This window comes from Physeter macrocephalus, chromosome 3, assembly GCF_002837175.3.
Source record: "Physeter macrocephalus isolate SW-GA chromosome 3, ASM283717v5, whole genome shotgun sequence".
In the NCBI taxonomy this organism is placed as follows: domain Eukaryota; kingdom Metazoa; phylum Chordata; class Mammalia; order Artiodactyla; family Physeteridae; genus Physeter; species Physeter macrocephalus.
In genome coordinates this window covers 1587427-1612064 of record NC_041216.1, presented here as the reverse complement: position 1 = coordinate 1612064, position 24638 = coordinate 1587427, and the positions used below count along the sequence as shown (strand labels likewise).

General features: G+C 51.3%; 1 protein-coding gene and 1 long non-coding RNA gene across 2 annotated transcripts in view; one reads left to right on the top strand and one right to left on the bottom strand.

Annotated features, from left to right (window-relative positions):
• LOC129391841 (uncharacterized) overlaps positions 1-7821 on the top strand; it is a 25401-nt gene extending 17580 nt beyond the window's left edge. The window contains exon 3 of the long non-coding RNA XR_008616594.1: positions 1268-7821. This is a non-coding gene — a long non-coding RNA (uncharacterized lncRNA). The remainder of the gene's footprint in view (positions 1-1267) is intronic.
• The window catches only part of SLC2A1 (solute carrier family 2 member 1), a 29509-nt gene extending 21053 nt beyond the window's left edge, over positions 1-8456 (bottom strand). Inside the window, exon 1 of the mRNA XM_007110056.4 lies at positions 8235-8456. Within this exon, the coding sequence (XP_007110118.1) occupies positions 8235-8252 (18 nt within the window). The 5' untranslated portion in view covers positions 8253-8456. The remainder of the gene's footprint in view (positions 1-8234) is intronic.
• Positions 8457-24638: the final 16182 nt, after the last annotated feature.

The window sequence follows — 24638 nt, the reverse complement described above, 5'->3', positions numbered from 1 at the left end:
AGAGGCCACAGCAGTGAGAGCCCCGTGTACCGCAAAAAAAAAAAAAAAAAAAAAAGAAAAAAGTCCATTCATTCAACGTGTATATATTTAGGCGCCAAGCTGATGGACTAGTTGGCGATGCCTTAAAGAAGGGGTACAAGCCCCACAGCTCACGGGTTTCTTGTGGAAGCCTTTTATAGGGGTGGAGGAGCAAGGGAGAGTCCAGAATCTGGGACCACGGCCGCCCATCACCACCCCTGGGGATGGCGCTACCTCCTAGAACATCCCGTACTGTTCCAGGCCTTTGCCCTTGCTGTGTGCTCTACAGTCTCCAGCTTCTGCTCCAAGCAGTTGGGAATACCCATCTGCTGTCCACCCACCACACTGGGAACTCCTTAAGAATGGTACCTAGGGTGCCCAGAGTAGGGCGCAGCACTGAATATTTATACAAATCAAACCTGTCACATCTGAAATTAGCTTTTTGGGCAAAACTGGCTCTGCGTGTATCTGTTCTCTGAGAACAGTGTTCATCCTAACAGATTTGAACTCGGCCATGTAGCAAACCCATGATGAGTACTGGAACATCAGCTCTGAGAGCTGGAAACAGCCTAAAAGTAACTCTCCAGGCCCCCACCCCAACCCACAGGGCTGTGGAGGAAAGACCTCTGACCCGAGTTCAAATCCTGATTCTCCTAGGGGTGCCCCAGGCCTCTCAGTTCAGCAAGTGCTTGGGCTCAGGGTCCTGCACGAGGAGGCTCTCATGCCCTCACCCCTCACCACCCCATCCCAATTCTGGGGGTCCTGAGGCCCACTTAGAGCTCTCCTTCTCTCAGGAAGCCACTGATGAAGTGTTAGCTTCAGAACCTCTCCTCCCACACACGGGGATGCCGGGTGGCCTAGCCAGGTCATGTAACTTGCCAAGCTCCGAGCGTGGCCTTTCGACCTGCATCCGTGGGCCGGGCCTTTCCCTGGCACGCACTCCAGCTCCGGGCTCTCCCAGTCAGTACTGGCGGAGGGAAGGCATGTGGCCACCCGTTCAGAGGTAGGTCACTCCCAATGGGAGGAGGAGGGTCCGGGAGGAGGGTCCTGGAGCGGGGATGAGCCAGATGTCACTCACATCCTTTCCTCCTCCCACAGCTCCTGAGTAGCCCTGGGTGCACTGGAGCATGGGACAAGGACCTTGTAACTCCGTGGTCCCCAGTTCTAAGCAGGGTGGAGCAGGGGTTTATGGGATCCGTGACAGCTCCCTTTTTATTTATTTATTTATTTATTACTTTAATTTTCTAAGATTTCATTTGAACAAAATTCTGGGAGATGAAAAAAGAAGCCCAAGAAACTGCAGAATTGCTGTACTACCCTCATGCGACTGATGGGGAGCCTAAGGTCAGAGGGTAGGGGCCCAGGATACTCGGCAAAAAAAAGCCAATTCTGGGACTTGAGTTCTTTGGATTCCTGGACAAGGCGTTTTACCCTCTGAACTCTTCCAGCCTGTCAGATCTTTTCAAGAAGAAGAGTAATAACCATGTGAAGCCTGACCTTCAGGTGACCTCAGGTATTTACTCCACTCAGCCATCTTCTTCAAGTCCTCCAGTGATGTCAGGACTTCTGCATGGCTGAGCCTCCCCTGCACCCCGCAGTGGCCCTGGAGGCAGAAGGTGCTCATCAGTCTTTAAAAGCAGAGAGGAGAGGGAGCTGCCGCTTCTATCAGCACCAGCAGCACCGGGCAGGCCCTAGGCAACGTGCCAGGGGCTGCATCCACATCCTGATTTAACCACCATCACCAGGCTCTGGGGGAGAGATGGCTCCCACTTCACGGATGAGAAAATGGGAGACGCAGGAAAAGGCGGATGATCAGGAGGCCTTCAGCTGCTGGAAGCTTCAAACTGAGGGGTCTCTGCTGCCAAACCCTTCCTGCTCACGTCCTCCCCCTGCTTCCGGGTACTGGTCCCCAAAGGAAGCAAGGTTTCTATCTGCTCCTTGCTTCCTATGTAGGTCAAATTCCATTCCAGCAACTCGCTGGGCCTTGCCCAGTTTGAGCCAGGACAGCCCAGGCCCAAGCTCAGAAACCTCTCGGTCACTTGGGTAGATTTTGCTCTAAGCCCAGGTTGGTCAACTATGGTCCGTGGCCAAATCCAGCCTGCCAGCTAAGAATGGGTTTTACATTTTTAAGTGGCTGGGAAAAAAAAAAAAAGAAGGCTAATACCTTGTGATACATGAAAATTGTAATAAATTCAAATTTCAGGGGAGTTCCCTGGCAGTCCAGTGGTTTCACTGCCGTGGGCCTGAGGTTCAATCCCTGGTTGGGGAACTAAGACCCCACAAGCCGTGTGGATCGGCCAAAAAAAAGAAAAATTCAAATTTCAGTTACCATTAATAACATTTGATTGGAACACAGCCACACTTGTTTGTGAAGTCTATATTGTTTATGGCTGCCTTTGTGCTACAACAGCAGACCATATGGCCCACAGAGCCGATGATATTTACTTACAATTTAGCCCATTACAGAAAAAATTTGCCCATCTCTGCTTTAAGCCCCAGGTGCTCTGAATTGCCAAGTGCAAACCCAACACACGAGCTGCACAGGACTTTTCAAAGCCTTCCAGGCAAAACCAAATCATCTTCCAAAAAGGTATTAAATGCAAACAAATTACTCCCTGAGTCAGCACCCGGGCATCTGGAGAAGCTGACACCCGGAGAGGTACCCATACAGTGGAGAGGTGGGCACCAATTTGACTATGATAAGATTAATTTGACTATGATAAGATTAATTTAATTAAGTATCCCACTTGTGTGACCTTGAAAAATCCTCTTCCCCTAAGACCTCCTGTTCTCCATAAGAGAGGTTTCCTAAGAATAAGAATTTATATTACTAAGGAAAGACAATACCTGAGTGCACGTTCCCAACACTGTTCTAGTCAATGGGGATTCAGCAATAAACTCAACCGAATCCTTGCTTCATGGAACTTGATATTTTAGTTGGGGGCTGGCAGCAGGGGTTAGGGTGGAAGGGTAGAAAATAAATACCTAAAATACATCAGGTGGTGAGTGGTATGAAGAAAGAAAGTGATGAGGACAATCAGTTCTTAATCACGGTGCGACATTTTGTAATGGAATATTATGCAGCTATCGGAAAGAATGCAACACATCTGTATGTACTTGATATGAAAAGAGTGCCAGGTATAAAAGCAAAGTACTAAACAATGTATAGAATGTACATTTTGTGTAAGGAAGGAGATAATGAACTTGTATAATGGCACTTCCTTATATGTGCAGAGAGAAACACTGCAAATATTGGTAGGTGAACGGGATGGGCTGCACTGGGCTGCACAGAACTATGTAGAAAGTGTGATCCAATTACACTAAATTCCATTTATAGGCACACATACACACATGCACAAAAAGAGGTCTGTGAGGGTAAACACCAAACCATTACAACTGGGAGAAGATGTTTACTCTCTTACTTTGCATGCTTCTCTATAGTTGGCTCCCTTACAGTACTTCTGTAATTTTTAAAAAAACCCTGCAACCTGACCTAGAGAGGTAGGTATTATCCCTGTTACAGGTGAGGAAATTAGCTCCAACAGGAGCTGTGGCTGGTCTGAGGTCAAATGGTAGAGCTGTTTCTGGTGGAGCCCTTTCCTCCTCACTCCCCAGTGCCAAAATAGTGGGGGTGAACTCTGGGCTAGGCGCTCTGGGCAGATGTCCTGTCCAGCAGAGGCCTCAATAGCCAAAGGCTCGTTAAGCTGGGGTCTGGTGACGGCTCTTTCCCCTTCCAGGGTACCAAGGCCCTGGGGAGGCAAAAGCCAGCAAGGTGGTGGTTCTGAAGTCTTAGAAAGAGTGAACACTGCCCTCATTTTGCCCGAGTTCAAGGTCTGGGAGCCCTGCTCCGTTACTGCAAAACCCCAACGTTTATGCATTAGCTATTGAGCTACTCCCTCCCTGGCCTGGAGGCTGGATGGCAGAACCTTAGGCTCCACTCCATGCCTCCCACGGAGGAGGCTGGTAACAACTGGAGGTTGGTTTGGGTGACCAGGCCTAGACACAGCCTCTCTGAGCCCATAGGTCCAAGCAGGAGCCTTCTCAACCTCTGCCATTCTGGGACACAGGTTACCAAACTGAGTGGCTTTGTCACCTCTCTGCCCAGGAGTGAAGTGGGGGAGGGGTGAGGTTGCAGGTCCCAAGCCAACGCTGCACGCTTCCCCTTTGTCCCAGGCCTCCCCAGCTCTGCCTTCTAGGGTGGGAGGGGGAGAGAACTGGACGCCTGTACCCTTGGGGCTGGAGCAGAGCTCTAGGCCCTGACATCCTGTGACCAGGAGGCACTGGGTAAAGCTGAGCTCCTTGAAGTCACAAGCTGATTACAGGCGGATTGGGGATTGACCCAGCTCCAGGCCAGGTAGGGTTGGTCCTGGAATGGCTCAGCATGGGACAGGGATCATCATGGAGATGTTTACGATGTCCGTACACCCAAACTGGACGTGCAAAGGGTCCTTCCACTGAAAACAGCCACCACCCTGCTTGAGGGCACTGGGCAGTCTCGCCACAACCACCATGCGGAGAGAACTTCCATTTTACAGGGAAGAAAACCGAGGCTCTGAGGAAGGCCACTTCCCCAAAGTCATAGTTTTATGAGGATGTGTTTTGTTTCCATTCACAGAATGCTTTCAGTTATCAAATTATATCTAATCCAACTATTAGACTGCAACCAGAAAGAGGTTGGAAAGTCCGGGAGTCTGGAAACTCCTGCTCATTTGGGGTGAGTGGAAGGTGGCACATAGGACAGGGGTGTGCAGAAAAAAACAGGTTTAAAAAAAAAAATACTGAAGAACATCTCAAAATTTTTGTGACAGCCTATCTTGGCTAATCCTCTTTCCTTCTCTGGCCTGTTTCCTATTTGTCAAACAGAGGGCTGGGCCATGCACTAGAAGGTCCCTTCCTGCTGGGGACTTTCCTTTATCCTCTTATGCCATCCTAGAAAGGCTGGCAGGTGTTTTGTGGTGGGAGGCTAATATGTGACCTTGGAAAAGTCATTTTCCATTGGACTGTGATGTCATCATGACTTGTTATCACCCTCACAGGGGAGGCAGGGCAGCCACATCAGTTGACCCATCTCTAGGCCTGGCACTCTCACCCATGGGCTACTCTGCAAACCAGCTTCCTGACAAAACCCCTACTGGAGAACTAGCCAGCGGGAACTTTAATGATTTACCCGACCAAGCGATACAGCCCGGGCATCCTGGGACTCCCCAAAAGTTCATGTTGCCCAAATGCCAGACTTCTGGACAGAGGCTGCAACCCAGGTAGCAGGTCACCTGGGGCCCAGGTAGGTGCAGTGCATCATGGAAATCCAGAGAAGCAAGAGATATTTATGGAGCATCTATGGGGACAGACAGACACATTTATTTCTGAATTCTTACAGACACTCTAATGACAAAAATGACATCATTCTGCAGACGTGGCAACTGAGCTAAGCTGGAATTCAAAACCACAAATACAGGACTTCAAAAACCTATGCTCTTCCGTACCACTGAGGGGCTGAGGAACCCCACGGATTTCTCATTTCTCCTTTGTCTGGAGGGCGGAGTGGCAGAGTCCTGGGGCACGACTGGGGTGCCAGGAGGGACTAGTTGGGAGTTCTTCACAAAGGGCTGGGTGAGACATCTGGGGGCAGGGCTCACCCTCATCTGCTGCCCAGGACGTAGCACGAGCAAAGCACTGGCTGGGACAGGAGGGTCTTCAACCTGTGTCCTCCCTACTTCCTACTCAGTTAAACTCAGCACAATGAGCCGCAGAGGAGCACGACAGAACGCAGGAAAGTCAGCTGAGTCAACTGAGGAGATGAGGAGGAACATAGCCGAAGGAACTTCAGAACTAGACACACCTGGTTTTCAGACCTTGGGCAAGTGATATAACTTCTCCAGGCCTCAGTTTAACCTCTTGCACAAAAGGGCTGGGCTTGCTGATCGAATCAGCAGCTCCAAAGGGAAGGGCTTTTTTCTAGAATGTATACAGGATGATCCATAGAAAGTTTAGCAAAAAAATAAAATAAAATAAAAAATAAATTTTTTTTACTATATCTGTATTTGTCTTTTGAAATTTCTACTTTATGTAGGCATATAATCTATTATTATAACAGTGCACATACATGAATTTATAAATACAGATAACCCACTGGGAAGGAGGTGCTCCAAAATTATTTATTGATGGAGCCAGCAATCAAAATTTGGAGGGTACTGTATGAAAAACACCCACCTGCTGCAGAACTGGCTGGCACATGGGCACCCTTGAAGTTAGGCAAACTCTCTCCCCTCAGCTCAAAATTCAAGAAAGTCTATGGTGAAAAGGGATAGTGTAGACTGAAAGCCCTTTCTGATTGGCCTGGGTTCAAATCCAGTTCAGCCACTTACTAGCTGTGTGACTTCAGGTAAGTTACTTCCCTTCTCCGAGCTCTAGGCCCCTGAACCAGCAGAGCTATATATGGAGGGTCAGTGACACTGAAAAGCCTTTGAGCCCATAGCCTAGTGAACTACAAGTGACTGTTGACTTTCTCCTCCACTTTTCTGTCTCCTCTCAGAATATTCACTTATCCGCTCAACAGATGAACACCCAGATCCTGCATCACATGCTGAACAGACATTTCTTACCCTTGAAGGAGTGAAAAAAGTTTTCCCTCTCTTACAGTGAAACTGAGGCCCAGAGAGATTAAGTGACCTGCCAGAGCCCTGAGGTAACACAGCAAATATTTAAGCTTTGCAGTGGCAACGTTCTTACCACTAGCTAAAATAGCTTCTCATTTTATTTTTATTTTGGTATATCCCAGCATAATGGCTCACCTATGACTGTCAGGAAATGTGTTCTGGGCTCAAGGTCTCCCTTCAGGCCAGGGCGGGGTGGTGAAGCAAGTTGTTTGGATTCATCAGGCATAAAGGAGCCTTTTCCCGCTGAGGGTACAGCCTGGCGTCACTGTCACGCACCTCTCCGCCCAGCCAAGACCTTGCTCAGTTCCACCGGACACCTCCACAGCCCATAGGAAGGGCAGTGCAGAGTTCAGTGCTAACCCCCCATGCCAGGTGGAAAAACGGACATCCTCGTGCCTTCCCTGCCGAATTTCAAAGAAAAAAGTCACTTGAAAATATTCTATAGAAAGGGGAGGAAGGGAGGGAGGAAAGAAACAATGCCCTACAACACACAAGGTGGGGCCCAATAAATATTTGTTGGAAAGGAACCGTTCTGGGAAAGTCACAAAGATCCCCTGTAGGACAAGCCCGTTTACAGATGAAAAAAAGAGATCGTTTCTAGGCAGTTGTTTGCTCCCGGGGGAAGGAAGAGTCCTCGTCTATGCCGTCCCGCGTCCCTCAGCTCCCTGGCGCGCGCTACTCCCACTCCACCCCAGCCAGGGGCCCCTTCCCGACCCTCGGCCCCCCCGGGATCGCGGCGGCGGCCCCTGGGGTACTCTCTCCCTCCGGCCCTCACCAGCTCCGCCCGAGCAGGGAAACGTGCCACCTCAGAGCACATCTCCCCGGGTCTTGGCAAAAGCTCTGGGGCCTGCACTACGCGGAAAGAAGGGCCTCGGAAGTCAGGCTTTTCGCCTCAACCCTGTAGCCAGGCACCCTGGGGTTGGAGCCCAGGCCTTAAGAGAGTGCCCTCCGCCTTGGAACCCCGGAGGACCGGCGTGGCGACTGCGCGAGGCCGCGGAAAACGCCCAACACCAGGCCGCCCTCCCAGTGTGGCGCCCAGGAAAAGGGAGCATCTGTTCCGAGCCGGCCGAGCGGGGGCGGGTCCCTCCTCCTCCGAGCGCCCGGGCCGGGGCCCGGCCGGGGGCTCGGCCGGCTCAGCCAATGGGCGCCGCGCTCGGGCCCCCTCCCCCGCCCCGGGAGAAGTCGGAGCAGGGCCGCTGAGGAGGAGATCGTGAGCGACGTGCCGCGCCCGGGCCCTGGGTCCCCCGGCCCTGCCGGGCCGCGTGGACGGCGCGGCGCCCCCGGAAGGAAGCCAGCTGCTTACTGGGGGCGCCAACAACGCACGCGGCGCCCACGCGCCCGCCAGATCCCGACCCCATCCCCGCCCGCGTCCCCGGCAGCGGCAGGGCGCTGCGCTCCAGGCCCGCGCCGAGCATGGCTCTGAGAGGCGCGCCGCTGGCCCCGGGCGCACAGAGCGTCCGGGCCGCCGGGGAGGCCCGGGGAGGCCTAGGCCGGCGGAGGGGTGACCGGGGGTCCGCGCCTTTGTTCCAGGCGGGGAGGGCCCGCGGGCGCGCGACTCACCTTGCTGCTGGGCTCCATGGCCGCGCTGCGCTGGAGGCTCTGGCAGCGCCGGGTGCGCGGGCGGCGACGGGCGGGCGGGCTGCACTCTGCGGATCAGGCTCCGGCTCCGGTCCCGAGACTCCGACTACGACTCTGACTCCGACTCTGGTCGCTTGGCCTCCCGCTCCCTATTGAGCTAGCTCCTGGGACCTGCGGCCCACGATCTGAACGCTCGCTGGGGTTACCTCTGAGCGCTGGGACGTTCGCGTTTATAGGACCCCAGCCATTGGCTGGCGCGGCTGGGGTGCGCGGGGGAGGAGGGGTGGGCAGAGCCTTGGGGGCGGAGACTGGGGCACGTCCGGGGCGGGGCTCCGCGGGGACGGGGCCAGGGCCGGGGTAGGGGGGCGGGAAGGCGCCCCGCGGGGACCTTGCTGTTGCTGAGGGTCTCCCCTGCTCTCTGGGTCCCGGGAGTTCCCTCGCTGTGTGACCCTCAGCAAGTGTGCGCACCTCTCTGAGCCTCGGCGGCCTGTAGCAAAATGGAGGAGCTCGTACCGGCTGTGAGACAAAATAGGAGCGGCATAGGGTAGCGCTTAAGAGCAAGGACTGGAGTCCTCAGTCCGCCACCGGATAACTTCGGGAAACTAGCTGTAATGATAGAACCACCTCATAGGTTTGTTATGAAGATTAAGTGAGTTAATATTTGTAAAGTGTTTAGAACAGCTTTTGTTATGTGGTAAGTGGTATTTAAGTATTTGATAGACTACGGGAGGTCTCGCTCCGCGATTTTCTCCCTTCCCCTCTCCATCCCCACATTCCTGTTTGTAAGCCAAGCCTTGCTTTAGCACAGGCTGGGCCCTCTGCCTGGAAATCTATGCCCACCTCTTCTTTGCACTTTAATATCACCCCCTTTGTGAAGCCTTTCTCCACTCCTGACAGTACATGTGACTCTATGGTGACAGGTAAGTGTGAAAAATATGAATGGTAGGAACATAGGAGAACTTGGGTTTGAACCAGCTCCACTGTAGACCAGCCCTCGAGTGATCCTAGGTAAGGTGTTGGCCTATGAGGCTCAGCTTTCTTCTGGGTTAAACGGAATGAACATGACCACAAACTTCATGTGCTATCATGAGAGATACAATGTCCAGATAAGCTCATGAAATACTTAGCACATGCTTACTCGCGGTAAATCCCCCTTTAGTGGTAGTGGTATTATTTCACCTTATTTCATCTGATTTCACCTCTTTTCTTCTTCTAGACCCCTTTAGTGGTGGTGGTATTATTTCACCTTATTTCATCTGATTTCACTTCGTTTCTTCTCCTAGACCCGTGTCTTACTTGAGACACAGTGAAAGGAAAGACCCCCCCACCAAGTCCAAAGGTCTGGACAAAATCCTGAGGTTAGTTTGATGGTCCCTTTCCCTATGGAGGGGCCCAGGGAGGGGCTACTTTCTGTTGGGAAGGAGGAGCCTGAGCTGACCCCATGACCCCTGGAGTCCTCTGTCTGGGCTGTGGGTCCAGTGCTGGCCTTGGGAGGGGGCACCCTGGCTGACCAAGAAGCCCTGGAAGGGAAGGCCTGCCCCTTCTGGGCACACCCCTGCCCATGGCTCCTATTTCTGTGGTCTCCCAGCTGCTCAGCCTGGAAAGCTTAGGGCCACCTCTCTCCTCATCTGGTGCCAAGTGCCCCTAAGTCCTGTTGATTTCACCTTCTGTACCACCTCATCCTCCTTCCCTTCCTTCTGTCTGCAGCGCCTCCAGCGACTCTGGCCTCTTGTCCTCTAGTGCTGACCCTCACTCTCCTGTTCGTATGTCCCACGTTGCCATAGAGGCAGCAAGGTCCAGCCTGGCTAGCAAGGCCCTCAGGGCAGCAGTTTACAGGCTCAGCCTCACCCCTCACACCAGCACTTTCCACATCTGTACCTTTGCTCAGATTGTTTCTTCTGCCTGACTCCCTCCACCTCCACCTCACCAAGCCAAAATGCTTTGACGGCACAAAGCACCCCTAGAATGGGGCCCCTTCCGGGAAGTGTCCCTGAGTCCTCCAAGAGCTTGTTCTCTCCTTTACCCTTCGATGCTTCTTAGTGTGCTGCTGTCCTTTCTGTCTCCCTGCAGACTTAGCATCTTGAGGATGGCTTCTGTAGCTGAGACACAGGGGTGAAGGAGTGAAGGAAGAAGGCAGGAATGAATGAACATATGAGCAGCTAGTCTGCCTGTTTCCTGCCAACACCAGTGTTCCCTTAAGTACCTTTTGGGTTTTGCCACGTCCCTGCTCAAAGTCTCTCCATCGCTCCGTTTCCGAGCACATCCAGTCTACTGCGTATACCTCCTCCCAGCTGTGGGTACACCCCACCCAGCTCATGGGGCACACTCACCATCAGGCTCCCTTTCCTCCTCCAGGCCAGCCCTGTGCTGGCCACTTCCCCAGGGACAGAGGCAGGCAAGCCTGTTGCTAGCCTTATGGAGCCCCCAAACTGGAGAGGATGAAGTGGCGAGATGCACAGCTACAGTACCAAGTTGGGTGTGCATGGTTAAGAATGTGTATGGGAGAGAACTTGTACCACAAAGGAAGGAGAGGAAGTGGAGAGAGCTTCAGGAAAGGGAGAGGACAGGCTGAGCAGGGTTTAGAAGGCTGAATATGAGTTCACCAGGTGGGTCAGAGGAAGGCCATCCTTGGCAAGGGGAAGAACATGTGCGAAGACAGTAGACGGGCAGAGAGTGACTGCTGAAGGGGAGAAAGAATCTCTAGACCACACTCAGAGACTGATGCTGGAGCCCTGGATTTGGACTCCTGAGTCCCAGCTCTGCTATTTACTTGTCAAACATTACCAAGCAAATCCTTTTCTCTTTTCTGAGCCTCAAGACTCACATCTGTAAAATGGGTGTAACAATCCCCTCCTGACTTGGCCAGAGGAAAAACGGATTGTGTATAAAAGTTTATCCAAATAAACAGCACTAATTCATGATGTCAGAAGTTCAGTCAAACCCCCTTCCTATGGTCAGGGTGGGACTTGAAGACAGAGCAGAGTGGCTAGAAAAACAGCCTTACCTTCGCCCTACCCCATCATACCTGCCCCAAAAGACTCCCATTATCTGCTTGAAATTGCATTTCTAGATGTTCTTTGTGTAAAAGCTTTATGATCCCTGGAGGGTACAGTATAGAGGTAAATTCATCAGAAGCTATTGACACTGATCAGATATTAGATTCACAGGTGGGCTAGTTTAGTTTTTGGATGGCTGAGTCCTGGGCAACCGCATTTAACTGCAACCAGAGAGGGAACTCCAGAGAAAGCCTAAGGAAGTGAGCCTGGAAGTTTGGGATGCCTGGGAAGAGAGAGCAAATGCCCAGAGCGGGCTCATGGAGGTGCAGCTTAAGCCAGAGAGCCAGGCTAAGTAGCCCCTGCGGCGGGAGTGCAGGGGATTGGGAGCAAGAAGAGATGAAGTTAGGGGGAATTTGATGGGAGAAGAAGCTGAGGAGGGGTCAAATGCCAGGTATAGGAGTTAGGGCTTTATTCAGTGGGCAGTGGGGAGCCATGGAGGGTTTTTGAGCAGGGAAGGACCTGAGGAAGTCTCAGCCTCCTCTCAAGCCTTCCCTACCCCGAGGCTTTAAAGGGGAGTGTGAGGAGGCTGGGGTGGAGCCCTCGGGCTCCACTTGGAAGGACCAAGTGCCCACCTCCCCAAGCACACTGGCAGCTTTGTTCCCTGGAGGCTGCCTTTAGCCCAGGAAGGAACTCGGACTTTTGGATTCCAAGCAGTTCTAGCCCTAGCCAGTCGGAGGAAAAGAGCTCCCTGGGACTGACGGGGCGGTGCCAGGTGGCCTGGCTGATGCCGGCGGCCTGGTGCGTGCCTGCGCGCACGCTCGCACGCTCCGGGTCCCCAGCCGCGCTGGGCTCGCTGTGCGCGCTGGGGGCGGGGCGGGGTGAGGGGGTTAGGGTGTGGTAGCAGCAGCTCCCGAGTCTGAAGTGAGTAAGGGCTGCCCAGGGAAAGGCGCTTTTTTTTTTTTTTTTTTTTTTTTTTTTTTTTTGCCTTTAAAGGCAAGCGTTACTGGCAGCCAGGAGAAAAGGCTTTGCTGAGTCAGCTGCAGCTGATGCAAGTGGGGCTGGCAGCGACTGGGACGGGAGAGCCCCTGATCCGCAGGATATTCTGCAACCCCGATCCTCACAGGCTGCAGGTACACACTGTTGGACTCCTGGAAGTCCTGACGGGCCAGGGAGGACAGTTTTGTATGTTTAATGTTTTCATTCTGATTTGCGCACCAGTTCACACCACCTGCTCTCAGAGAACTTTTCAGCTTCCCTCTTTTATCCTTTCACAAGCCCCTCCCCGGCCGTCTGCACACGCTCTCATCAGGGCCACCACCTGCTCGCCCGATGCTGGGGGATATTGAGGGAACACTTCCTTCCCCCCATTCTCTCCCGCACCAGGCTTGTCTGTCCAGCGTCCTCCAGGACAGCCCTCTGAATGCCCCACAGGTACCTGGCCTTCACCATGTTTAAGTCTAAACTCATTATCCTCTCCCATCCCTCCTGGTCCCCACTGCAGAGACGGTTCCTCTATCCACCAAATAGCCCAAGCCAGAGATCTGGCATCTTCCTTGACTCTTCTCTCTCCCTCATCACCAAAGTCCAGTCAATCCTGTGGACTCTGCCCTTCCCAAATAGCACTGGACTCCATCCCCTTCCCTCCGTTCCACTGGTCCTGTGCTAGCTCTGCTCATTCTTCCTCCCACCTGCCACCTCCATGGTGTCTCTCAAACATCCAGCCAACACATTGACATTTCCTTGTTTAAGCATCTTTCCCTGGCACACAACAACGTGGCTACAGCTCACAGACACAATGTTGCGTGAAAGAAGCCATATGCAAAGGAGTGTGATTTCATGTATGCAAAGTTCAAAAACAGGCAAAACTTATTTATAGGATTAGAAGTCTGGGTATTAGTTACCCTTGGAGGGATGAATGACCCTCAGGAGGTCTGGTAATCAGGGCTGGGACTAGGATGAGGCAGATGAGGCAGGATCAATATTACTGATATTTCCCTTTTGCCCTGAGCTTTAATGTGACTCAACACAGCATTGTTACTAATCCTCTCTTTATCTAAAAGTTTAATATTTTGTCATCATGGATTTTCTTGCATTAGTTTTGATTTTTAAAAAGTATTGCATTAAAACGTTATTTATCTTGATGGCTGAGCTTTTTGGTACCCCCTTAAATTTTACTCAGGAGGTGAGTGTCTCACTTGCCATGTCCTAGTCCTGACCCTGCTGGTAATGTTTTGTAATCAGAGTGCTGGTTACATGTGTGTGTTCAGTTTGTGAAAACTCATTGGGCTGGACAATTCCAGTTTTTACACTTCCCTGTGTGCATATTATGCTTCAATTTTTAAAAAATTTTTTTACTTAAAAAAAATTCTTTCTGCGGCTTCCCTGGTGGCGCAGTGGTTGACAGTCCGCCTGCCGATGCAGGGGACACGGGTTCATGCCCCGGTCCGGGAGAAACCCACGTGCCGCGGAGCGGCTGGGCCCGTGAGCCATGGCCGCTGAGCCTGCACGTCCAGAGCCTGTGCTCCGCAACGGGAGAGGCCACAAAAGTGAGAGGCCCGCGTACCGCAAAAAAAAAGAAAAAAAAAAAATTCTTTCTGTGGTTCCAAGGGAATGACTGCTGTCTGCTTCTTCCAGCATCCCCAGCACCCAAAATGGTACCTAGCTTCTTCCAGTTAATTTAATCCCCACAAGACCTCAGTGAGATGAGTCTTTTTCTCTCCATTTTCTAAAAGAGAAAACTGAGATTTAGGGAAATGAAGTGATTTGCCCAAGATCACACAGGTAGTAGGTATGAGTTCTAGTACCTTGATTTAAAAAAATAAACAAACAAAAACTCTGACCTGCAGTACCTGCTCAGGCACCTGGCCCAGCACCAGCACCAGCAGTGCACCAGGGCCTGGCTCTTTACCGCTGAGATTACAGTTATTTGAGCCATATCTTTCTCCCAATAATGACCTCCTTGGGGTAGGGGCTCAGGCATCCCTGTCTTCCCTCTGTCCAGCTAGTTTCTTATAGCATAGAGAAGAGGCTCTAAATGTTTAATAAATGAATGAAGCAAAGAACGAACGAGTGAGGAGGCCAGCAGTGATATACAGTGAGTGGAACACAGGCTGGGGAGGCAGATCTGCTAGCTGTGTGTCTTTGGGCTTATTGCACAGCCTTTCTGAGTCTCAATTTCCCCAACTGTAAAATGGGAATAGTATCAGTACTTACCTCAAAGATTTAGTGAGAATATGAAGTGAGAAGATGACTGTCAGGTGACTGGCATATAATAAATTCTTGAAAAATGGTAACTATTGTTATTCTTTCCAGTGTTTCACATTCTCAAAGCCTGATTTACTTTAGGGTGGCAGGGATCTACCTCTTTCGATTTCCGTGTATTGTTGGAAGGAGGGGACCTGATGCAGACCCCAGGAGCTTTCCTCCTTGAACCCACAGAGAGGACCAGTGCCAGAATAGTCCGCAAGTCTGGCTTTAGGGCCCGGCTCTACCCTTCCGGTGGTGCCATCTTTGATGAGTTGCTTCTTCTTTGTGAGCCTCACTTTTCTCTCTGTAAAAGGGGGCTCAGAATAATCTTGACCTTGTGGGGCTCTGGGGAGGGTTCAGTGGCTCGTCCCTGGGCCTAGTCCACAGTACGCCCTCCATTAAGGTTGACACCCTGGGGAAGAGCAAGGAGACCAGAGGCTCTCAGACCCTAAGAAGTCCAAGGACTGATGGGAAAAGCAAATAAATAGTCTGGCTGGGCTGTTTTGTTCTTAGAACTTTATTTCTCCCGAGAAGTGAAATAACAATGCCGTTTATGCTGGTGCAACTTTTTTTTTTTTTTTTTTTTGGTGCAACTTCTTAACTGTGCAAAACACCTTCTCAGTGTCATTCCTTGGGTCCTCCCCACACCTTGTGCGGAGGTCAAGACCAGATTTATTCGTGTGCCCATTGGACAGGTGAGGAGACCGAGGCACACCAAGGTTAAAGCCATTTGCTTGAGGTCACACCAAAGGAGGAATTGGGTAGCAAATGGAAGGTGTGAGACCTGGACCTCTTAACCTCCAGATACCACCATGCAGCAATTTGGAGCCAAAAGAAAGCACAGACCTCCCCTCCTGAGTGAGCGGCCATGGCCCAGCCGGCATCCGGCTGTGCCCACTTCCCCCACTCCCAGCCCCACCTGGATGCCACCTGGCAGTCACATGTACATTCATCACGGAGGAGCCGGCTGACTCACCGCATTATACCGGAGGTGACTCACGCTTTAGAAGATGGAAAGTGAGACACTGAAAGCCTGGAGAAGCCCTCCCTTCCTCACTGAGGCTTGAAATTAATGCCCCAAACCCACGGCAGTTTAGCTCTTAAGAAAGGGAAAGCACTGGAGGCGGACATCCCTGGACTCAGAAGGCAGGGGTTCTACTCCACTCTGGGCGGTTACCGGTTTGCTGGGTGACTTCAGGCAAGTCACTGTCCCTTTCTAAGCCTCAGTCTCTTCAGTTTCGTAATGAAGGGGTTGCAACAGGTGACTTCCAAGACCTTTCTAGCTCTGGGTTGAGAAACCTTGTCATAATAAGTGCTAGACCTTTATCCTGCTAGACTTCAGTGTCCTCATTTTAAGAAATTGTGATACAATACACATAACATGAAATTTACCATTTTAACCATTTTTAAGTGTATAGTAGTTCAGTGTCATTACATATAGTCACACTGTTGTGCAACCATCACCACCATCCATTTCTGGAACTTTTTCATCTTTCCAAACGGAAAGTCCTTACCCATTAAGCAATAACTCTACACTCCCCCTGTCCCCAGCCCCTGGCATCCACCATTCTACTTTCTGTCTCTTTGACTTTGACCACTCTAGGTGCCTCATTTAAACTGTCCTTGTCTTTAAACTGTGATAACAACAACAACAGCAAAACTGTGATAACCAATGTCAAGGGTAATTTGATCCTTCTCCCAGTGGGCAGTTGGCTCATACTTGGATTTAAGTTTCAGTTCTTCCATTCAACAGCTGTGTACCCTCAAGCAGGTTGCTTAACCTCTCTGCCTCTCCCATTTCCACATCCCTAAGATTGGCCTAATGAGTCCCGCCTTGCAGAGCTGTTGGCAGGCTCACAGGAGACAGTGGATAGGGAGGTGTTTGGAAAATCCAATGCCCCTTCTAGAGCTTGTTATATATGCCCTCTTCCTGGCATGCTGGGGCTGGGACCCTGGCTTAGACTTGTAGGTGTGAGAGCTGGAAAGACGTTAGAATTGTGCTTTTCAACACATTTACAGATGAGAAGACTGAAGGCCTAGAGAGGCGGATATGACTTGCCTAAAGTCACACATGGAACTTTATACATCGTGTGCATCTATGCCTCTCACACAGCGCCCTGCATGTGGCCGGTGCCCAACAGACGTTTGCTGCTGAGGCTGGAAGGCGGGGGCCGTGTCATCGAGGGAGGGCCCTGACTGCTTGGCTCTAGAGCCCTCCCCTCAAGCAGCTGGCATTCCAGCCTGTGTACCCAGTATTGGAAAGTGGCTTATAGAAAGTGCTGGGGCACTAGTCTTCTATCTTGGGTGTTCTTTTTATTGGTTCCCAGAGGCCTGGCCCTGTGGCTGAGAGTCCCATCTGTCTTATTTCCTTAGAGTAATCATTGCTAGGAATTTTTTGGTTGCCAGTGTCAATATATTTAAGCCAACTTCAGCCAATAAAGGAGACTTCATTAAAGGCAACAGAGGTGTCCGGCAAACAGTGGCAGGGGTGCAGTCAGATGCTAAGCTTGGGACTTAGTAGAGTGCCACCAGGATGGTCTACATTGCTCATTCTTGCTTTATTTCTCTTTCTCTTCACAGACAGGCATGTTCTGCTCCACGTGGTAGACTATAACCACCACACAATGCCAGAATTTACCTGGGACCACTTCAAGGCTGACTTGACTCTGTCCTGGTCTGGATTCCAAGTTTCTAGACGAGAGAAGTGGACTGGCCCAGTTTGGGTGAGATGTTTGTCCTGGGTCCTATTGGCTGCGGTTAGGCGGTGGGGTCATAGAAAACGAAAAAGGCTGGCAGGGCTCATATCTGTTGTGAGGGTGGAGGAGGGGCGTGTGACTCCCCGATGGAGTCACACAGGCAAACACATGCATCCGTTAAAAATGTGGAACAGAGATATATGTTCATTGACATGGAAAGAGAGTCAAGATATTTTTGAATTGAAAAAATGGGTTACAAAACAGTATGTTTACCACATTTTAAAAAGTAAATATGTAATGTAATTGAATTTCCATACATAGATGCTAAATGTTAATTGAAATTACGGGTAGTAGAATTAGGGGTAATTTTTCATTTCTTCTTTTGTAATACCTGCATTTTTCTGATTTTTCTCTAATGAATGAGTGTCAGTTGAGTAATAATAAAATGATCACTTTTACCACACAGGGCTGCAGCATGTGTTAACTAAGACATTTATTCACTTATTCAATAAATATTTATTAAGCACCTCGTATGTGATGGTGCTTGTGAAAGCTGCACAATGACTGGCCAGCGGTAGAGGTTCAGCCATTGGGGTCACCCAAGGCTCTCCCTCCAAGGTTTGCACAGCGGGCTGGGTGCTCAGACACAGGTGCTTCTGCTCTAATGGTCTGTACACGTTCTGAAAATCTAGGAACTGAAAAACGGGGTGTTTCGGCTATCTACTGCTGCCGAATAACCACTCCAGAACTTAGTGGCGTTAAACAGCAATGATGTATTTCTCTTGATTTGGGGGATTGGGCAGTTCTGTTCCCCGTGATGCAGCTGAGGTTATTTATGCAGTTGCATTCGATGGGGTACTTGGCTGGGGCCATTCTCCACACATGGTGTTGCATCCTCCTCTGTCTCCAGCAGGATAGCCTGGACTTCCTTACAACATGGCGGCTGGGGCCAAGTGGGAGAATTTCTCAAGAACAAGCCCAGGTGTGGAAAAACTTATCAAGCCTGCTCATATCAATGCAAATCATTCTGGATATGACTTGCTTTGTCTCTTAATCTATAATGAGCATTTTCTCTTTGAGTAAATATTCTTCCCAGCTTGATTTTTAATGGCTGACTGATAGCACATCATTGATTTAACCAGTCCCCTACTGACGAATATTTAGGTGGCTTTCATTTGGAAACAGTTATAAACAACACCGTGAAGAACAGCTTTGTACCAAAAACTAGGTACAAATCCTTGTAGGAGAGGGATTACAGGGTCAAAGGAGATGGGAATTTTTAAAACTTTGCCAAATCGCCCTTCAAAAACATAGTATTTACTTGTTGCATTTCTACCGGCTGTAAAGGGAACTGCCCTTTTCACAAGCATCTGGCCAATCCTAGGTGTGGTTTATCTTTTTAGTCTTTGTCAGTTGGATGAGTGAGAAATGGTATCTCATCTTTGTCTTCAAAGGGTGAAACTTAAAAGTAAGTTGCCCAGAGCCAGATGCTTAAGAAGAGTTTTTATCTTTCTCTGGGAAAGCGCCCTAATAAATCAGCAGGGAGAAGGCAGTGCTCTGCGGTGTGTCTCTGCCCGCTGACTCAGGCTGTTAAAAGGAACACAGGGCTGACGGCTGAGCTCCTGGCTGTGGAGATGAGGTCACTGTGTCCTCACAGTGTGGATCGATCGGGACAAGCCCGCTGCTTTCGTATCCTGTGTCTGCGGGTCTTCCGGTGTGCACAGGGCACACGGCCTCACCTGCCATGCCCGCCAAGTCCATCTTGACTCTGACCCTGTCCACTCTGACCCACTCTGGATGGCCTGATGCTGAGGCCTGGAACCTGGCCAGCTATGACTAATGACGGTTGTAAGGTGAGGCATATAAAGCAGGACCCTGAGATCGGTCCTTGGCCTTGAGCATCCAGAGCCATACCTCCTGGTCTCACAAATTCATGAACTGGGGGACACCTTCCTGTGTGGAAGCAGGGGTCCTGGACTCGGAGTCAGCCCTGCTTCTCACTAGCTCTGGAACAAACAATAGAGCTTTTCTGAGCCTCAGTTTCTTCATCTAGAACATGGGGGTAATAGAGCTATAAGGATTATTATGTATTTCCTCTGTGCCTGATCCTTGTAACTCTCACAGCACCCTCAAAGGTTGGGAGTATCGTGCTCACTTTGCAGACGAGGCAGAGTGAGGCTCAGAGAAGAGGAATAACTTTCCCAAGATCATGCAGCAAATAAGTGGCAGAGCTGGAAATGAGCTCAGGTCAGCCTGGAACCAAAGCCCATGCCAGCTCCTTTTACAGGCTTTGTAAAGGATTGGAGGAGAAAAGGGCATGTGAAAGAGTTCTGCATCGTGTGTCCAAAACAGCTGCAGTTACAACCTGCCGTCAACCCCTGGATGGTTAGTCATGCTTAGTGGGTGGGATGGCTGCGCTGGGGACTGACCTTGGAGAGCCAAGTTTCCCATCGAGTTCTCCAGAAAGGTGCCTGACTGCACAGGTATACTTCGGCTTTAGGCTGCTCTCTCCACAGAGAGAGGCAAGGCCCTTCATTTAATAACTGCTGCTGTTTACTTATGGAGCTATTACTCTGTGAAGTACCCTTTATATGCTTTGGTTGTGATCCTGTTCTTTAGCAGGGGCGCGGGGACGTTAGGAGGGCAGGTAACCGCCAGGGCGGCGGAGGTGGATTCCAAGCCGACAGGGGATGCCACCCTCCTAACCAGGACTCGGGAGTGAGGCAGTCAGGGCTGGACCACCAGTGTTTACGAAGCCTTTTACCCCAAGATCACCAGGACCTCCTTTCAGCCCCGCTATTGTCTGCCCAACAGATGGAGAAACTGAGGCCCAGGGAGAGGAGGGGACTTGCTCCCCCTACTGCCTCAGCCTGCTCCATCTGGAATGCGGATGGGGAAGTTGCAGGGAAAAGCTTGCCAGCAGGGCTGGACCTTTGCCTGCCATCTGAGTTGTGACCTCCGCAAGGGCTGGGTGTTCCAGGGAACTCAAGGTGGGGCAGGCTGGGTAGAAGTGAGATCAGAGAGCAGGCCAGTCTGGGAAGAGGAGAGGGCAGGTCTCTGGGGGGTTGTGGGAAGAGGAAGGGAGCCTGGAACAGGCCAGGAATGGGGCACGGTCTGGGGATTGCTTAGCAGAAGTTTTAAACTGGGGCCATGTGGGAATGTGGAGCTCTGGGTCAAAGGCTCCTGCAAATTATGCAAATTATGATTGTGCTGCTTATGAGAATGGTGTGTTTGGGCAAATATTTCCCTGAGCGTCAGTGTCCTTATCTGTAAAAGGGCTGGAACGTTTCCTGAGTTAGATCCTGGCTCTACCACTTATCAGTGTGACCCAGGGCAAGTGAATTCACCTCTCTGGGCCTCAGTTTCCTCATGTGTAAGATGGGCCTGATAATAATGGTACCTACCTCACCCAGTTATTGTGAAGATTTATGGGTCTAGCAGCATTTGTAGGCTTCCAAGCTTTTCACCTAATCAGTCTTTGCTATCATCTTCATCTACCTCAAAGGCTTCCTGGGAGGCTTAAACAAGGCTGCTGATGCAAACTGTCTGGCAGAGGCATTATTAGATACATCGCCCCTTGGTATCCACAGGGGATTGGTTCCCGGACCCCTGTGGATACCAAAATCGGAGGATGCTCATGTCCCTTACATAAAATGGCATAGTATTTGCATATGACTTACACACCTCTTACCACATGTTGTAAATCATCTCTAGATTACTTGTAATACCTAACACAATATAAATGCTATGTAAATAGTTGCTAGCATGTGGCAAATTCAAATTTTGCTTTTGGGAACTTTCTGCCATTTTTTTTCCGGAATATTTTTGATCCGCTATCGGTTGAGCCACGGATGTGGAGCCCGTGGATTGGAGGGCCGACTGTAATTACGGGGCAGAGTGACAGGTGCTACGATGTAGATGGTAGGAGGTGCTGTGAGACTCAGGAAGAAGATGAAAGTTCTGCCTGGCTGGAAGATAGGTGTGGAAAGCTTCCTGGGAGAAGTGGCATTTTCTGGGCCTCGAAGAAAGGACGTGTAGAAGTTCTCAGGTGGAGGAGGGGAAAGGCAGAGAGATGAACTTGAGTGAAAGCTTGGTGGTGAGAGAGCCGGAGCATGTCTGGGAACGTGGAGCCTTTTCATTAGGCTTCGTTGTCTGTGGTGAGGGGCAAGGCATGAGGCTGCCCGGGGGAGAGGGTAGGTGCTGGGTGTAGAACGCCTTGCCTGGGGAGTTAAACTCATGCCAGTAGGTGGGGAGTTCCTATGCCTGTCTACATGGCAGAATCACCTGGGACATTTAAAAAGCACAGAATCCGGGAATTCCCTGGCGGTCCAGTGGTTAGGACTCTGCGCTTTCACTGCTGAGGGCCCCGGGGTTCTATTCCTGGTCGGGGAACTAAGATCCCACAAGCCAGGTGGCGTGGCCAAACAGAACGAAACAAAAAACAAACACAGAATCCATGGTCCCACCTGGCGATATTCTAAGTAGCAGGCCTCAGCTGGGACCCAGGACTCTATACTGTTTAAAGCGCCCCAGGAGATTCTGATGCCCACCCATGTATGGGGACAGGGTGTCTTTATGCAGGGAGGGGCCCTATTGGAATATCAGATTTGAGCAGAGAGCTTGAGAAGGTGGGGAGGGGGTGTAAGAGACCCCTGACTCTGACCCCCAGCCTCCCACCCCTCCCCAAGGAAGTCCACACTCTGATGGTCACATTTGCCACCAGGGATGGACCCTAGAGATGCTACTGCCCTATAGCCCTCTAGCTCCGGGAAGGACAACCTTTTTTCTCTCTGCCCATCTGTCCATCTGTCCATCCATTCAATACAGTCTTTGAGTTCCCCACCCTGCCATTTGCCAGGCATGGTGCTGAATCATGGAGGTACAGGGTGAATGAAGTGGACACTCCGTGCCCCCCTAGAGAACCTTCCATCAGTCCTGACTCCCTCAGCTGGCTAGCCTGGAGTGCACTGGGAATGTGGCTGAGCACAAGAGAGCTGGGACAGGAAACCCACCCGGGGGCTCAGACAGCAGCAGCAGTGGTCCATCCTCCAGGCCCCTTGGCTTCCTGGTTCCCCTTGTCTCACAGGCCCGGTCTCCTGCCCCAGGTGGCTCAGGCCTTGCCTGCCCAACTCCCAGGCCACCCCTGGGATACCCCCTGCCAGGAGGGTCCTGGTGCTCAGGAGAGGGGGTGATCTGTGCAGCCCTCACCTCACCCCCCGCCCACAGAGAGGGCAACAGCCTTGGGTAAGGCCTGAGCAACTCACGGAGCATTTCCTCACAGGGGCAGCAGAAATAACAAACAGGAGGAAATGACAGGGATTCCCAGGATTTCAGAGCACGCAGCTCCGGTACAGGATGGACCCATGCAGAGAGATGGAGTTAGAACCGTGTTGCAGCAACTTCCTTGCCTCTGTCTTGGAGCCGTCTCCTTGTGGCTTCATGCTTTTGTTCTGTTCTTCTGTTTCATCATCATCCATTGCCCACACCAGCCCCACCCTCACCATCAACAGTGTGGGTGCTGCAGATGTCACTGTCACTCACTGCCATCCATTCATTTCTTCCCTCATTCATTCAGCACGTAAGTACCACGTGCCAGACAGTGAGGATGAAGCTGCAGGCACAATCGGGCCTCACATGGAACTCCCACCGGGTAGGGAAACAAACACAGTCAAAGAGCTCTAATACTGATACAAGGTGATTATGGCCACTGTAGAGCTGTGCGCAGGCTGCTATAAACCCAGGGAGGAACGAAGGCAAGACTGATCCTTGACGAATGACCAGGAACTTAAGGAGAGCATGCCAAGCAGTGAGAACAGCGCGTGTAAAGGAGGAGTGATGTTTGCAATGACTCCGGCACCGGGAAGGGTCAAGGGACAGAGGAAGTGGAGGCTGGAGAGCTCAGAGGGGCCATCCATGAAGGGCCTTGAATGCTGGGCTAAGGAACCAGAACTTTATGCCATAGGCAATGGGGAGCCATTGGAAGATTGTGAGCAGGGGAGGGACACGGTCAGATTTGCATCTCAGAACGTGGTGTGGGAGCTGATTTGGGTGAATGGGCTGGAGAAGGAGAGGCCGGGCGGAGCAGCCAGTGAAGAGGACCAGACACAGTCCAGGGAGGAGCAGCCAAGACAAGGGCAGGTGGCTCAGCAGGCGTGAGCACCTCTGGGTGGAAGAACTGAGGTGGGCACGGGGCAGATGGGCTGCAGAGCTGGCCCCACTCAGGGCAGCTGGGCATTTCCAGGGCTCGAGGTCAAAGAGAGGCTGAGGCAGGCAGGAACTCCAAGAGCTCCTGGGCTTTGGGCTTGAGCAGGCTCAAGGTCAGCAGATGCAGCTGGGTTGTGTCTAGAGACTTAAGAGGTCCACAGCAGGACCCCAGTCTACTGGAGTAGGAGTCAGGGCCAGGTCCAGCCCTAGAGAAGAGTTCCCATGAGCCAGGCTGGCTGTCAGATAGTGCCCTGGTCCTGAAGGGAGAAGAAGCTACAAGTCAAAGCAGCAGAGGATGCCTGGCTCCAGCACCTTTATTTCCCAGACCACCTCCCTTCTCTGGCTACCTGTGAAGATGGACTATGGGGGCACCTGGGGCTGTCTTCCTGCCCATGCCTGGCCCCCTCACATAAGGCTCCCCTCAGACTCCTCATCTTGATTCCAGTTACCATCTACTCCTGGCCTAGGGACCCGAAGTCTTCACGGATCTGGCCTACCCCTGGTTCCAAGGTTCTTTGAGGATGAATTCTGGCTTGGCTTCACCTGCTCAGGTGCCTTTGGGAATGTGCCCACCTTACCAGCCCCCCATCAGGATACAATCACAGGATGATGATCTCAGGGTGTATGGCCGGAAGAGCTCACTACCTAGAGCCCTCTTGGCCAGTTAGTCACTTGTATTTTAGGCATTTATTTAAGCACCCACAGTGTGCCAGTCCCTGGACTGAATCAGATCCAGGCTTTGTCCTGTCAAAGTACAATGGAGGCAGACAAACACACTAAACACAACACAACCTACTGTAACATAACAACACAACTCAACAGGACCCAGCTCAACTCAACACATCTCAGATCTCAGGTCTGTTTTTCAGATCTCTGGGGCCTGAGCTGGAAAAACGCTCGGCTCATAGGCAAAAGGGTTGTGAGGGACAAAGATGCTTGAAGGAATGCCAGCAGAAGAGGGCACAGGTAAGGCGCCTCCACGGTCAGAATACCTGGCTTCAGTCCTGCCTTTGTGATCTGGGACTGATGACTTAACTCTCTGTGCCTCAGTTTCCACATCTGCAAAATGGAGAGAATAATGTGTATCTCATAGATTTTGAGGATTAATTGAGATAATACAGGTCAAGTGCCTGGCACAGTGCCTGGCATGTGGTAACACAGTAGCATTGGCTGTGGTGGTAGTGGTTGTTGCCTTAGAATTATAAAACTGTGTTATACTCTTAGATTCTTGGAGTCATAGAACC